We start from the raw sequence: 17,212 nt of genomic DNA, 5'->3' as shown, positions 1-17,212 counted from the left end.
CGTGTGATAACCCGGTCTAAGTAAATCGCATTGCCCTGCGCTAACTGACGGGAAAGAATACACGAAATAGCGAATCGGGTAATATATACGACTAATATTTTAAAAAATTGCGCATGAAAGAATCGTGACTAAAGCAGACTTTTTTAGTGAATGGTATTCTTGGTTATGTTCCTGGTAAAGTAACCTTAAAAATGTAAAATATATTGCATAGATATTTTGTGACCAAGGATGACGTACTCTTCCCAATTTAGAATATCTTTTCAAAAGCATACCGTTTTGGGGTTTGGGTGACTTTTAATCATTTTAAGTTAGCTTCAGGACAATTAAAAATTATTTTTCGTTCAACGTCATTCTCTTGTCATGGTGGCCCATCCTTCTTAACAGTTTAAAGTCATGAAAGTCTCTTTCTCATTTCGAAGTTTATGTTCTACCGTTTCAGGTTTGGAACATGTGATGACGTCACTTTCGACATTAAAACGTCATTAACCTCAAAAGGGCTGGCCTACGAAAGGTTAAGAAGCTTTTAACTATTCGATGTAACTTTGAGCTGCTTTTTGAAGTTAAAATATGTAGGTAAAATCTGAATGCAAATTTTGAAAGTAAAAACCCATTTCAGAAAAGTTTTTTTACAACTATGCAGTCTATTTTTATATTTTAGTTTTATTATTTAAATTTTTCAATGTCCCTGTTTTTTCAACCTGTACACTTACAAGTTGATTAGAATTTTGTTCACTGACTTGTTATAGAACATAGATGCGTGGTTAAATAAGTTATGCTTCCAAAAATATAAAAAAAAATCATCAAATAGATTTTTCTTACCATTGCGGCTGAACCTGTTACAATACAAAACATAATTTAAAGCAGCGAAATATTTAGAACAGTTTCTCATTTTTTAAACTTTAATCCAGGGCTTTTTTCATTTGTAATAAAAGAAAGTTTGATATAAGCTAGAAAAAATGAAGGCATCACAAACTTTAATTGATCTATGAATTTCCCTTGAAAACCTTGTTGAAAAGAGAGAATAAGAAGAATTGCTCTTACAAATATTATTCATTGACATAGTTACATGTTCTTTATAATTTTATAATTTTAATGTTGTGACTTTAAGATCATATGTAGTGTTGAATTGTTGTGTATAAATTTTTAACTTAAACTGACATAAAATGCTGTTTTGGTGGTAATAATGTTACGGTCAAAGTCTTTTTAATTATTAATTTGTACTAATATAAGTCTCGGTTTTAAACATAGGTCAATTATCACAGAATTTAAAAATTTGTTTAGGTTGCTTGTTTGTTGTATGAATCTGTAGATTTCACATTTTTATCAAGTTTCAGGTGAGGGTTTTAAAAAATTATTTTGATTAAAAAAAGTCAAGAAATAGCAGTGGTAGCTACTTTAAAGAAAACTAATTCATTCGAGGCTGCATTAAAAGTTTAAAATTTCACTCTCTATGACCAAAAAGTGTAAGCAAGAAAGATAACATATCTTTTTTCATCAGAGCAATAAAATATCATTAAAAATGAAAAAATTATGGTCAAAAATGAATTTATAATCAATACCTCATTCAATTCTGAAATGAAATTCTAATTGAAGAAAAAAAGGACCATACGATGTGAATCACTTCTGAATATTAAATTGATGTATTGAAAAAAAAATTTAATAAATACATTCCACAGACCAGGGACATAGCAACATAGCAAAACACATTACGGAATAACAAAATACTAACGATTTTTTATATATGATGATTTATCTGCGGCGAATGGTGGAAGTTATCAACATGTGGTTGCTTATAGTTTCCTGCTTTTGGACACTTGCAAAAGGTAGATTATGTTTTATTTCTCTAGCCTTTACGCGGGAAGATTTTTATATCTTCATAACGACAGTTTAAAAAAGCTTTTAAAACTATACACGCAAATGACTCTATTGGTGCTATATAACTACTTTTGGTTCCGAATCAAGAAGAAATAAAGAAGTATATATTAAAAATGAGAAAATTGTTGAACTTTCTCACACTTACATGTGCAAGAACAAGCTTGGTATGAGACAGTGCACAAAAGTTCAGTAAATGAATATTTACAGAAAATTGCCCGAAAAAGAAAAAGATACATTACCGAAGATGTCGGAAAGCTGTGTTAACTAATCCTAAGAAACTTCTCTAACCCAAAATTTTCTTTCTCTTTTTTTCTTCTGTTTTCTTTAATATAATATCTTTTATATATTTTATGATATCTTTTATTATCTTTTTTTTAATTTTATTTTTATTACCACTTTGATATGCAGTTGTTTCTATAAATGACCATATCTACTACTTACTCATCCTTTGGTTAATACTTAAAATACAATCAAAAAACTTTGGATCTAGTGCGGCTTACATTCTGCTTCTTAGAAGAAAGAAAATCCTACTTTTAATCAGCAAGATCAACTCTATAAGAAATCGTAAAATCGAATTACTTGAATGATAACCAAAAACACTTCAACCACCCCTCTTCACCATTAAAATGCGGAAAAAAAGCTATGGAAACAAGAACACTTTAAAACACGAGTCAAACTTCATTGTCAAATGTTTATCAAAATACAAATAGTTATATATTACACAAGCAGCTGATAAACAAATTCTTTTACTCTATAATATAATAGACTCGAACTGATTTATAAAAGTTAACTTAATAGTGTGATTCTTTGGGTACCATCCGTTTCGGAATTAAAAAAAAAACATATCTTCAAGTTTTTTTGTTAAAGAAAGATAGGGGGAACCAGGTGTTTAGTTAGAAGAAGAAGAAGAAGAAGAAGAAGAAGAAGAAGAAGAAGAAGAAGAAGAAGAAAAAGAAGAAGAAGAAGAAGAAGAAGAATTCGGTGTTTTCACCTGCTACATCAAACAAAAAATTATTGACCTGGCTTATGCCATACAATTCTTCTTGTTCTTCTTCTGAATTTGAACAATCACCTAACAACTCGATTATTTTCTATCTATATAGAACATTTCTTACTTAAGTATAAACTTTCAGGAAAAGCATGAATTTTTAAAACAAAGCATGTAGCTAATTCGATTTTTCTAGAATATCACTTCAACAAATTGAAAACATCCAAAGAAAAAACTTTCCTTCTCTAATCTGCTTACTTAATGTAAAAAAAAAAAAAATTGATTTTACCAACTTTCCAAATATAAATATTTAAATGTTTAATCCATTTTTTATTAACAAAAAATAATCCATACTTATTCCAATTCTTCTTCCTGAACTCAATATATACACGATAATATTCTGTGTGCCGGTACAACAAGTGTCTGAATGTTACCATGGTAATGAGTGTCGTGATGGAATAATTGCAAGGCTTGAAATCAAATGTTGGAAATAACTCTTTTCAAATTTGACGCGACGTTTTAAGAAAAACTTTCCGCCCCCTTTTCGCAGGTGGGTCTTCATATTAGTTCTAATGACCAATAAAATAGAAATAAAAACAATATAATAGACATAGTGTTTTTAAATATGTACGCAAATTTCGGAAAAGTAACCTCGTTGTTCGGCCTCCTACGAAAGCCATTGCACTCTGCACATATTGGAAAATATACAATCTGATAGAGTGAGATGATAGTTGGGAAATCGAGACGATAGTGGTGTTAGGTACAAATTCTCTTGCAGCGGAAAGTAAGGAAGTGCTAGAGAGCTATTATCAATAGCTGTCACTTGTTCAGAGAAATTTGAGTTAGATTTGCCTGTTTCAGTCCATTTATAACTTTTATTTAAAGACTTTTAGCTCCATTTTCGTGGCATCTTTTTATTCAAACCTAATTTTCTAGGCAGGAAGGACTCGTTTGTTTGTTTATTTGTTAAAATTTGTTTGTTTGTTTGTTCGAGATTTGTTTACGTTTTTTCTTATTTCTATGCCATTGTTTTTAACAAAAATCCTACACATTTGTTATCTGAGACTCTTTCTGCGTAAAAAAAGAAGAAGTTCCTCCAATGCTATCGTAGATATGATGTAAACTCCCCATTTCGTGCACTGGAAATGAAAAGAAAAGACTCATCTAATCTTGGAGATGCTGCGACATTCTTTTTCTATGATCGTTATCAGTTCAAAACAGCAGGATGTGCAGAATAATCAGGAACACTAATCATACGCCTTTGCTTAACGCTCTATATTTAGAACGTATGATTTTTTTACGATTAAACGAAAAAATTAAAAATTTCTGAATATAAGGGGCCATTCAATAATTACGCAACGCCTGAGGGGTGGGGGGAGGGGTATGATCATTTTTGTTGGGACAATTTAGGGGTGGGTTGGTACTTTTGTTATGTAACAGAGAATTCTTATGTATTACGAATATTTTTAATTATTTTAGTGTATGATCTACATCTTTCATTTGTTTCTTGTCTCTTGACTTACGCCAAAGTACCAAAAATGTCATCTTATGTGCTAGTAAATGGCCCTGTTATATCTTTCTCTCATATAACACTAGTTTGCATGACTGTTTTTGAATAAATGAGGTCTTAAGATTCGAAATAGTACTTAACAAGAGGGGTTGGTGGGTGCGTAGAAGGTACTAGAATTGTTACGATGCGTTACAAAAGGTGGAAAGAGGGTGGGGGGTTAAATAATGACGAGTTTTGGTTTTACGTAAAAATTGAATGCTCCCCCCCCCCCCCCCCCTATGCATTTCTGTGGCGTAGTGTGGTATCTGGTCAACAAACAAGAATAGGCTACTCCTTTTCAATGTGCATATATAGATCAAGTTAAATCCTTCAAAAAAACAAAAGCAAAACCATTTGGTATTGGGTAGAATGTTAGATCTTCTGGCGTAAAAATGTCACAACAGAATAAACTACGGATATATATTATGTGTTTAAGGGCTAGTTTATCACTTTTTCATTGTTAGTGTTTTTGTCAATTTTGCATTTTTTGCAGTTTTGATTGCCATGATTTTTTTCACGTCATCGCTTTTGTTTTATAATTTTAGGACGCGTTTTCTGTTTGACCTAACCTCCTTGGTTTGACGAGCATTCTTGAAACGTTTTGAACAACGCTATTGAAGATAGAGCACCTTTTTGTTTCGTAAAGTCTCGTAACATTCAGGATAACTTTAAAAAGAAATTCTTAAATAACTTAATCAATTAATCTATAAATATGTAAATAAATAAATACATAGAAATAGTACATCTTACGTATTACGTATTACCATCACGTGACAGTTCTATTGTACAAAAGTTCGTAAAGTTAAGCTCTTGATTTGTCGCATAAATATTTTTCAAAATTCAACCGACAGTAAAGAAATAAAACATCACAAATATATTCTTCACTTCACTCTCTATGTATTTCTTCTTATATTTTCTTATTACTTCTACTTTTTATTTACAATATTTCACGAGTTGTCAAAATTCCACTTTTTTTTTTACTTTTTTCATGAATATTTTATATTTCTTCGTATTACGTATATATTTTTTTATTTATATAAACATTATAAAAGGTGTAAGTTTTATCGCCAACAGGATGTGAGAAAATATTAAAATGAAAAATTTTCTGCAAAGACCGTTTTATTTTTATTCTGAAAAATCTATAACACGACCATTCTTGTCTTAACCATAAATTTTCCAGCTGTTGTTATAGACACCAAGTTGTATTAGGTGTAAATAAAGGCCCTGAAAACCAGCCGAAATGCGTAAATTAAAAATACTAAGATTTGCTTAAGGCTAATGCGTTAACATATCTACAATTTCCGGACATAATACTTTTGAATGTGACATTTTTGGCTATATCTCCAAGTTGCCAAACATGATCACCTGACCAATATTCTCAACCAGAAAGCTTCATATTGGCGGACGTATTATGGCCACCATCCACGTGATTCCTCTCGATGAATTAAAGTTACATTGTAAAATTTTAAGGGAAGTTGCGATATTTTTCTAATTGAAAAGATTTCATAGAAATTAGAAAGAGGGTAGTTTCAAATAATAGCCAATATCTCAGGCTCTGACTGGTATGAGACCTAAAAATGTGGGAGGCAAGTGTTCTAATAAAAGATAATAATTTAGTACGTATCGTAGCTATGCAACATAGCAGAAAAGAGTTGATGAAGGGTTTATATCTGTTAGTTGCACTTTCAGCATGTCACGTTGTCGTCGCCTATAAAGGCCCTAAAATTCAAAAAAAAATTCTATGCTGAGGTCGGCAACGATTAGCAGATTTCACGAAAGTTCCAGTCCTATCAAATAACCCAAGATACTAAAACAGCCTAAATAATTATTTGTGGGGATGAACTTCGAAGTTTACAGTTTTATCTACACATTTTTGTGACCAAGACCAAGATTATTTGTGAACATTGAGAAAGTCTGTTTATGAAAACCTAAAAAGTCCTGGGAACGAGGATGTTCATTGCTTACCATTTTCTGCGAAAACAGTAAGAAGGAGATGTTATCAGCTGCAGGGTCATAATTTGATTTATTCATTCAAAGCATAAAAGGGTCCAGAGTGAAATTTCAATTCAGTTCAGAGTTTATGCTAACTGGATATTCTTTCCTAATTTTTTTTATCCTGGTATAAAAAAAGTAGTTTCCATAGCAACACAAAGAAAACTAGGATTTCGCCATTTCTGAAAAATGAAATCCATCTTGTATGTTCAACATCATAGAACTCCTTTACAGTGACCTCCTTCACAGTGATTCTTCCCTAGCGAGTTTCATAAACTTTTGTTAAATATACAGGCAAGCATGACGATAATAAACATATCTAAAAAGGAGATATTTGATGCTGTTTACTCAATGAAAGCCGTTCATCTTGTTAGCTACGTTAAATCTCATTGGCAATCTTCTCATACAATGACATAAAAATTCCAGTTAGATACAAACCAGTAAAAAATCGGTAAAAATTGATCAAATCTTGGCTCAGTGACTAATATTTGTAACGAGCGAACTTTTTCACTGGCTTCATTTTCTGCAGCCTCAGATTTTTAACGTTCTTTGTTTTGTTTTTTCTCTTTACTGCAATAAGAATCCGAATTCCTTAAAAATAAAAGATACAAGAAGGATACAAATTTGTAATAAATTCTTTTGTATAATATATACTGTAATTTTACAAACTCAACAAGCAATTTCAAAATTTAGTTGTTGAAAAGTGACTAATATTTGTAGAGGTGACTTTTTTTTACCGGCTAAAAATTTTTATCGATCTTTTTTTATGTCGAGTTTTTTTAAGCGTAAATTATCATGAGCAGGTTCGGCGTTGACGTAGGATGGTGTCAACCATCATAAAAACGAAAAATATATTATATTTTTGCTTGAAATTTTTCCCACTTTTAACCCTCTACGAAAATGTTAGTAACTCTTCGCATTTATTTTTTAGCATATCCAGAACATGGCTTTAGTGCATCAATAAAAACCGACCAAGATTATTCTTCTGGTACAACTTGGGAGAAAATTAAAGGTTGGGAGATAGAATCTAACTTACCAGGACATTACCTAAGAGGTTAGTTACAGAAAAAATTCCTTTTTATGTTGTTTTTATAACATTAGATTCCTTCTCTTCAATATCTCACTTTCTTAATTCTGAGGTCTAAAGACTCTAACGATTGCCCAAAAAATTAATAGTCTTAAAAGCAAGAGTACAAAATGTCTATTTCTATCCTTTTGAATAACAGGATTTTGTTGGTTTCATATTCAGGTTTGGAATTTGATAGTGAAAAGAGTACCGTAGTTGTTAGAAAGGCTGGTATATACTACGTCTCGGCTCATATACTGTTAGCAGACTCGATCAACAAAGATATCTCAATCGCAGTTATTGTTAACAACGATGTTGATAAGGGATTGGCACTCTATGGAACAGCAAAAGTTCATTATAGTACAGACATTGATATTTTTGGTTTTGTTCAGCTTTCAGCTGGTGACAAAATCACAGTCTATGGTTATTGCGCTAACTCGTATAAAATCCGCCGAAACAGTGCATTGAGTTTTAGATTTCACGACTATAGCTCATCAGTCCCTGGTTTTTTATTTTCATTGGAAAATACAATAAAACTGGAAGAATCTGTCCAAAAGACTATCCTGGGTGGATGGGTGGTGAAGGATCAAGGTCAATTTTCGAGCTCGTCAACATTTCGTGAAAAAGATTCGAAATTCCAAATAGCTGTTGATGGAATATACATGATTTCAGCTAATATATTGATATCCTTGCTGGAAAAATCTGGAGATATTCGACTCAATATTTACATAGACAACACTGTAGCTGTATCGTCACAACGTTATTTAAAGAACATTTCAACCCTTACGATGAACGTGAACGACATGATTAGAATCCCAAGTAGGTCGCTTGTTTCAATGGAACTAGTAACATCTTCATCACGAATTAATGTATTCGATACGAGCACATATTCAATACAGCTAATTACTCCTGCAGGAGTTTCAAATAATGGCTTTCATGCAAACTTGGATGCGAAATATAACAAATCAAGTGACTTTATGAAACTGTCACCGTGGCAACCGGATGCAAACAAAACAACTGATTACCTGAGTTTCCCTTCATCAGCGATTGTTGACGGCAAATATTTCAATGTAGATAATACTGGTTTTTATTATGTTTCTACACACCTGCAATTGACAGTTGAGCTTGACTATCGAAATGACAGTGTTTTGACAGTGGCTTTATTTAATAATGCAGGCTCGATCTTTATGGAAACAAGCATAGAAACAGCTATCCAAACACCACCAAATGCCAACGACACCATGTCTGTGCAATCATATAGCGTTAATCTAGGAGGGACGTTTCTAATGACTCCTACAAAAGCATTATGCGTTGCAATCAAAGGAGACATGAAATCTATTACCATACACGGCAGTTCCAGTTTCTCTTTTGCAGAAATTCAGTCATCGTATCCAGGAACGCATTCTATTATGAGCCAATCAATTGCTGTCAACAGTGGAGAGAAAATTAGCATTTCGAACTGGAAAACGAGTGGCATTCCGGGTCTATATGACTTTACAAAAAGCATGAATATGATTAATGGGCTTTACACTGCAACTCAAACTGGCGTTTACTTGCTAACTGCCAATATTATTGTCGAGGATGTCGATATGGATGGAATAAAGGCTTTTATATCAGCAGATATGACGCAGCTAAATAATGCATTCATTTTTAGTGACGCTAACCCAGTTCTGAAGATGTCAATGAGCCTTGGTGGCTTTGTCTCGTTGCAAGAAGGACAAACACAATTGTTATTTTTGGAAGCCAAAAAGGATGAAGACTGGAGAATCCGCCGTGCTAGTTTAAGTGCTTCGTTTATTGGTGTAAACCCAAATTATTTTCAGTCAAAACTATCCAAGGACATGAAAGTACCTAATGCCAAAAAATTCAAAATTGCAGAATGGAATGAAATTAGTCCTGATAATATTTTAACTGAAGGCGAATACAAGGTGCCATTTGATGGCGTATACTTCACTATAGCAACAGTTGTATTGGATGGTGCTCACAAAACATCTCTTGAAGCATTCTACAAGTTGTATATTGCTGTCGATGAAGCTGAAATCAAAGGCTTGTACAGTAAGAGAGAGACTGCAAAGTCAGAAGGCTTATCAAATGCACCAGTATATACATTATTTCTTTCTGGTTGTTTTTATGCGAAAAAAGGGCAGTTGGTATCGGTGCATTTGGAAATGGGAGTCGAAGACAGTTTTACTATATCTGATGCCAGTAGATGGGGTGTTGTATATAGACCACCAAGTAATTTAAATTCTGGGGCTTTAGCTACTTTATTTTCAGACACAACATTTCCATCTTCATCTTCCGACACAACAGCTACTTGGCAAAATGTTGGTTCATGGGAGTACTCAAGAAGTTTAAGTGATGGTAAATTTGAAGAAGTGAAAACGCTAGATTTCGAGGATCCGCAGCATGTGTTTGTGTCTCAAGAAGGGATGTATGTTATTTCAGGCAATGTCGAAGTGCAATTTAGTGGATCAGACAGTACCCTGCTAAAAATAGCTGTGGTTGTTAATGGCGATGATGGCGTTGACAATGGAATGACGCAATGGCATAAGTCAAGATACGGCAAAGAAACAATTCATGTTTGCGGAACCATATTTTTAAGACCAGCCGACAAAGTCTCCTTTAGATTCTCTGCAAACGATTTTCCAAATGTTAGGATTTTATTTCCCAGTGGATTTTCATTTTTCCGTATCACAGAAATAGGCAAGTCCTCTTCATTCACTGCTAAGATGAAGGTAAAAATACTCTTTACTTACTAATATTGTCATTTGTCCATTCATCAGATGTTTCTGATGCTATTTATCCATTTTAGAATGAAATTATAATTTCCAAAGATAAACAAATACTGAACAACTGGCAAACCGCTGGAGCTTTATCATCAGAAAACTTTAACAGCGATGAAGGTGCTGTATTAATTCCGTTTGATGGTTCATACTGGGTTTCGGGAACATTCAGTTTTAAAGATATGGATGGAAAGGCTAATGGCATCAAAGTATCGATAAATACAAACAATGTTGACAAATTCGCATTTGTGTTACCTTTTGAGTACGTATTTGTTGTTTCAAACACGTGTAACAACGGGAAATTGATGATTGCCTTTCGCATAAAAATCAGATTTTCTGATCTAGAATAAATTTTGAAAATTAGATAAGTGGCAAATACAGTAATGATTATCATAAAAATCCATTGTTGTAGCTTTAATGCGTTTTAAGAAATTTCAAAGAATATTTTTTTGCGTGTGTGTCTCCTAAGTTACGCAATGCTATGTGAATGTCTAGAATTCAGAAATAAAATTAAACAATATTACGGGTTCCCAGTTTTTTGAAAATAGCCACGATCAACAATGATGCAATTTGAAGCTTTCGTTTTCATGGGTAGTCAAGCATCTACGTTATCCTGGCGATTTTAGAAAATATTGGAAAAGTTGCGCATAGCTTAGAAAAGATGGAAGATGTAGATTCTTGACCCGCAAAACATCGCTGTTACTTAAATACAAAATCACCTATATATCTCATCCTTTTTTAGTAACGAGAATATCACATTCACATTTTCGGAACTACTTCACGTGAACACTTCCGAAGTTATCACCCTTGGCGCGTCCTCTCTCTACAACATCACCCAACTGCAGTCTGAATATAATCTGTATCTGAATAAATCTAACACGACTAACGCAACATTGACGGACCCATATGATACCATTCAAGTTGCGTTGCAAGAAAAATGTTCCTCGTTTTCTTTGATGTATTTGAAAGATCTCAAGCTTAGCAAAAATTCGGAAGGCAGTTTCGTGACTAATAGACGTTTTGACAAAATTGGAGAGCCCTTGCCATTGCAACCATGGGAGTATAAACTTAATCCGACATCTACTGGAGCCGGAGGATTCGATGTCGACTTTAATGGTGTATACATGCTGGTAACTTCACTTAAACTCGAGAATGTCAGCAGTAATGTAAAGATAACCTTCTCGAAAGACGATCAAAACATTTGCTCAAGTGTTTTTGAATGCAAATCTTCTTGCACGACCATATTGAAAATGAACTGTTTTGCAAAATTTAATAAGGGTGATTTTATCATCATAACAATAACGATTAATAAATCAGGCCTTCTTGTAAAAAAGGGATCAACGCGTGTAATTGCACAAATCACAACAAGTGCACCGAGTGCGGCTGTACATCTGAAGAAAAATGCAAAACACGATTTGGAAACGAATAATTGGGCTTTGATTGGGCCGTGGTCTAAGAACAATGGAAGTTATGGATTATTCACAGACAGAATCTCCATCTACCATAATGAATTGGTGATGCATGCATCCGGAACGTATCAAGTTGCAGCCAACATTATAGTTCGTGCTACATGTCTTCAACCATGGTACTGGTTTTACTGCCTGCTTTAGCAGTTTACTGGAATAAAAGAACTTTTAAAGTCTTTTTATGACAAACATATATTAGTACGAAAACTTTAAAGCATGTATAAATACATTGTCTAAATATTATTTTTTTAGTTTTGAAGACTTGGAGTTCGGGCTTTTTATCAATGAAGAATTGTACCAAAGTGTTTGCAGATCTGCGGAAGATAAAAACACCACTGTTACAGCAAACATTCTAGTTGGTGCATTGTTACTAAAATGGGATAGATTATCATTGAAAATAAAAGCTTCGTCACCGGTTAATGTGGAAGTGTTAAAAGACAGTACATTTTCAACGGTTCAAACAGGTTTGTGTTTTATTCAATAAGAAAATTTTTTTGCCCCAATTCTTACGGCTGTTAGGCATAGCGTCAATTTTCTACGGGTCTTAAAAAACACAATCACTTTAAGCTCAATTAACACTGATAACAACTACCCCGGGCGGTGTGTTTTAACCATATATGGTGGCCGCAATATGCCGTATGTGTACTTTTGTTGTGTCTCAAAACGCAAAGCTGCGGCATGCCGTGCTACAAAGAACTGCGTTTTTAGTGCAAATTTAATTGAAAGACTTAAAGCAAAATTCACACTGGTAACGCAGTTCCCTGCGGCTTGGTACCTCGCCTCTTAATCATTCTTTTTTTTATTTACAATAAATTTTAGAAAACGTTGTTTTATTTTTGAATACAATAATAAAACATCACGTGATTTCAGAACTTCGCTATGTTTTGAGCAGGCACATGCTGGCATTTGCTGTTTTTTGTTATATATAAAGTTAAACGCAGTTATTTTAAAATTCGATGTGAACAAAATAACCCTCAAATGTCCACTCCACCGCAAGAAGCTGCGTTTTCAATGTAATTTAACTTAAAGGCGTGTTCGCATTGGTAAAAAAGTGTTGCGTCGCAGCAGTGTTCGGCGCGGTATTCTCTTAGTAACACAAACTTTGTGGCCAGACACAACTTTTCTGTATGAATCTGCCTTAAAGTTTGTCGACGAACATTTTAAGTGAAGTTGATAAATAATATTAAGATAAAAACAATGGAATAATTTACTCAATTCTCTGCTCAATATAGCAATCAGCCGTATTTGTATATTTTACTCTCATTACAGAGCCACCTCCTTTTGCAAGGATTAAGGACGCAGGACCTACCATGGTTTCGCATTTAACACCATATTTTATTGAGACAAGTACAATGGGACTGAATCAAACATGGACGTGCCAAGCGTACGGTGATGGAGTGATAACTTACACATGGTACAAGAATGATAAGGTAGGTGTTACTCTCGTTTAAAATGGTTATCTTGTTCCCGGCTAGATGAAACAAGAAAAAAGGGTGAAGAAGAGAAAGAAAGCAAGACTAAAGACTAAAGACGAAAATGGATTTCCAAATTTCTATTATTGATGGTATAGTGCACCCTCGCCCCGTGTAAAACAAACCTTTTAGCTTCGCACTGCATGAATAAATAAATTGACGTTGTGAATCTGTTTTATTGCTTGTTTGTTAGATGTAGTTCATTTGTCATTTTATTTCTTTTTTTTGTCAATCAATATAATGACAAAAGAACAAAAATTGAAGCACTCATGCCATTTTTATATTCACGTTTCAGGTTGTAAAAGTCGAAAATGGTACAGAAAGTGATTTGGCAATTGCCGGCTATATAAACGACACAGGGGTGTATCACTGTGTTGCGGAGATGGGCAACATTAAGGCGCCCACAAACAAGATAAGTGTTGATATACACGGTAATCTTTTTTTTTTGTATTTTCTTTTTATATTAGCATTCAACAGCAACAAAATCAGAACATTGTCAGTTGCCAATTCGTGATAAAAACGTATTTATATAAGGATGGAGACAAACATCTACTCAGAGAAAAAAATTAATAGAAAATTATTTGGATTGGAAAGAAATATAATGGCTACTGCCGTCAAATTAATGGAATTGAAGAACTAAATTTCATGGTTGAATGCTTTAATGAATTTTAATTTGAATAAGACGTTAATTTCCATGTAAATTAATTACTGTCTTAACTGCTAACTTCATACACTTGAGCTGACATCAGGTTTATGCTTTTAAAAGAAATTCATTACGTCAGTGGCTTCTATATAACAATTTATAATGTCGTTCACAATTTAGATATTGATGAATGCAGTTTGAAACTGCATGAATGCTCTGATAAAGCCTCATGTGTCAATACACCAGGCTCTTACAAGTGCATATGTAAGGAGGGTTCAGTTGGTGATGGTCGCATATGTATAGGTAGGTAGCGTGTTAACAGTTGGAAAAAGCCTCTACCACAGTGCGTTTTTATTTGAGGTATTTGACCTAATGTTAAAAAACCGAAGGTAACTGGGGTAGAAGGTTATTTGAAGAAATATGATAATATAAAGGACATTTTCGATACTTTCTTCATTAAGTTGTTTGATCCTCTTCTGCACCCTACCCCATCCCAAAAAATTTGAATGTCTGCTACAGCCTAAGTAATGAATTTTTTCTATCATTTAGATGAAAACGAATGCATGACTGGTACACACAATTGTCATAACGATTCGTATTGTATCAACATGGATGACACATACACATGCTACTGCAAAGAAGGTTTCTTGGGAAATGGAACATACTGTCAAGGTGAGAATTCTGTTGCATCATTGTCAAAATCTTTCTATAAACTATATTTTTAGTCAAGCATTCAAAGAATTGCGAGGTTTATTTAAGCAAGAAGAACTTGAGTATCACTAAAAAGCCACTAAAACAGAGCTTTCCCATTTAAGTGAAAAGTGCCAAACAAGATTTGTAAATTAAAATGGTAGAGCTCAAATGAAAATGAAAGATTCAAGTGAACTGTGTTTGCTATGTGTCAATGCACCCTCGTCTCCAGGAATTTTTGTCTTTTTTAATATGAAAGAAGGCGGCAAAAATATTTAATGCCTGGGAACAAAGGGTGATTGCATTGCTAATATTTTTACGACTGTTTTATAATTTCTTTCAAACCTTATTTCGCCCCCTAATTTTGCTTTAGATATTGACGAATGCCACAAGTATTATTCGCACAGAAATAATTGCAGCGAACTGGCCACGTGTACAAACACTCACGGTGGATTCAACTGCACATGCAACCAAGGATATGTTGGTGACGGGTTAAATTGCACAGGTGCGGTCCAACTTTATCTGCATCAACCCGTACAGTATTAAAAGTCATTTTTGTTGCTAGCACTTTAAAAATATGTAGTATTTGTTGTTGTTTTTTACTTTTTTTTCTTCTTTAGATGAAAACGAATGCGAAACAAAAAATTACGAATGCGATCCAAATGCATATTGTGAAAATTTAAATGGCACTTACCAATGTATTTGCAGCACAGCATATACTGGAAATGGCAAGACCTGCACTGGTAAGTATACATTTCCTCAAAATTGTACAATTGTTTTGGAGTCCAGAAAAATATACTCCGTTCTTTTATAGATGTTGACGAATGCTCATCTCCATTTAACACTTCAATAATTGAAGCAGGTGAATGGAAATGTGTTAAAAATGCTGTGTGTGTCAACGAAAACGGTGACTATGGTTGCACTTGCGACAAAGGATTTGTAGGAAATGGTACTCAGGAATGTACAGGTACGCTTGCCGAAACCCATACATACTTTTTTGTTGTTGAATAAGTAGGATGTTATTTTACTACAACCTTCTTTTCAGATGTGAACGAGTGTCTCGACACACCATGTAATCCGAATGCAGATTGTAGGAACTATCCTGGAAGTTATGAGTGTGTATGTCGTGGTGGTTGGAAAGGTGACGGCTATCAGTGCTCAGGTAGGATATGATAAACAAGATTCACTAGTGGAAAGTAGCGATATTGAAATTGAAAATGAAATAATATTGTCTTTTAATTTCGTAGATTTGGATGAATGTGAGAAAGACTCAACTAACGAGTGCCAAAACGGAAACTGTACAAATATCGTCGGCGACTATATCTGCAAATGTTTTACCGGTTACCGTCAAAATGGAAGGACTTGCGTTGGTATGGAAATAGTTTTTGACTGATTATCGTTGGCCATTATTGGGCTCGTTCACATTAGACGGTTTATTTAGCTACAACGCAAATATCTCACAGTTTTTTGTTAGCGCGTGCGCAATTTAAAAGAATGAGATATTTTGTCCAAGAGCGCATGCGCTAAAAAGAAATCGTGAGTTTTTGACGCCAGAGCCGAAAATGCAGTCACAAGAAACAAAAACCTTTTGTTTTGCTTATATGAGGTTGCTGAAAAAAGTTCAGCTACTGTGTGTTTACCAGCAGTTGTTTAAAAATAATTTTTTTCTAGTTGATAGTGGCGGAACAACAGCGAAGCAAGTAGATGCATGTAAACAAGACTCCTCCTCATTCAAGTGTCTATGCATTGATCCTGAAGCACGTGAAAACAACATTATGTGTAATGGTCTCTTTGTTGCCTTACTTATTTTGGTTCTTGTCGCGATAGTTGTAATTATTTTTGTTGTGAAGTACATTAAGAAGAAAAAAGCGATGAAGATACGACCTGTCAGAACACATCGAGACAAGTACATCGAAATGGGAAATGAATCTGAACTTTAGGAATCTATAAACAGTTTGTAAGATTATCTGTATTTGACATTTGACATTATGGCTTATTTTAAAAATGTCGTTGTAAGTGGATACAGCCGACGGGTAGACGCAGTCAAGCAAAAAAAACAATAACAGAATACAACCCACACTTTTTTTTGAAACATGTTTTTTACTTTGTAACTTTTTTAAGACAGTGCATACACACAGAATAGTTATCAATACTTGTTAATATTATAATTGAGAGTATTACACTTTTTTATATATATTATATGAAAAATCGTTTTATCAATTTGATCCAAGGGGTGTTTCTTTAAGTGTTTTTCTTCACTCACAAGAGCAAATTTCAGATTGGATTCAGAGTGAACTAAGGGGTGTTTATATGGAGAAATTGCTCAGCAAACCAGAGGACCCCAAAAATATTTTTAAAAAGTAAGTCGAGTCGAGCCTGGTGTCGCGATACATGAAAATATTAAGGTGCAACCCCATCCCCAGGGCTATTTCACGTTTATGATTCGCTGACAAGACTTGTTATGGATTATTAAAAAATAACATTTACTCGGTGAATATTAGGTGGTAGTGGTACCTAATCGCTCGTCCCCCAAACGACCGTCCCAACAAAGAAAAAAAAATCGGGTACAATGTTGATATGATAAGAGATAAATAAATAAATCAAAATTAGTGGCGTTCCCTTCCAGGTCCGGTTTGTACAAAATGTAAAAACAAAAAAAGTTACCGTACCGTCTGCTCCCACGGTGAG

The 17,212-nt window shown here is 33.9% G+C and overlaps 1 protein-coding gene across 1 annotated transcript; it reads left to right on the top strand.

The window, feature by feature from the left end:
- Positions 1–1,495: 1,495 nt before the first annotated feature.
- LOC130621462 (uncharacterized) lies at positions 1,496–16,749 on the top strand. The gene is made up of 16 exons (XM_057436749.1): positions 1,496–1,823; positions 7,336–7,458; positions 7,654–10,205; positions 10,283–10,515; positions 10,996–11,838; positions 11,972–12,183; positions 12,989–13,149; positions 13,487–13,622; positions 14,015–14,137; positions 14,384–14,506; positions 14,898–15,029; positions 15,145–15,267; positions 15,339–15,491; positions 15,570–15,686; positions 15,772–15,894; positions 16,196–16,749. The coding sequence occupies exons 1-16, from the start codon at positions 1,742–1,744 to the stop codon at positions 16,462–16,464; spliced, it is 5,505 nt and encodes a 1,834-aa protein (XP_057292732.1). The 5' UTR covers positions 1,496–1,741; the 3' UTR covers positions 16,465–16,749.
- Positions 16,750–17,212: the final 463 nt, after the last annotated feature.

Source organism: Hydractinia symbiolongicarpus, chromosome 12, assembly GCF_029227915.1.
Source record: "Hydractinia symbiolongicarpus strain clone_291-10 chromosome 12, HSymV2.1, whole genome shotgun sequence".
Lineage (NCBI taxonomy): Eukaryota > Metazoa > Cnidaria > Hydrozoa > Anthoathecata > Hydractiniidae > Hydractinia > Hydractinia symbiolongicarpus.
This window is presented reverse-complemented; position numbering and strand designations above follow the sequence as displayed.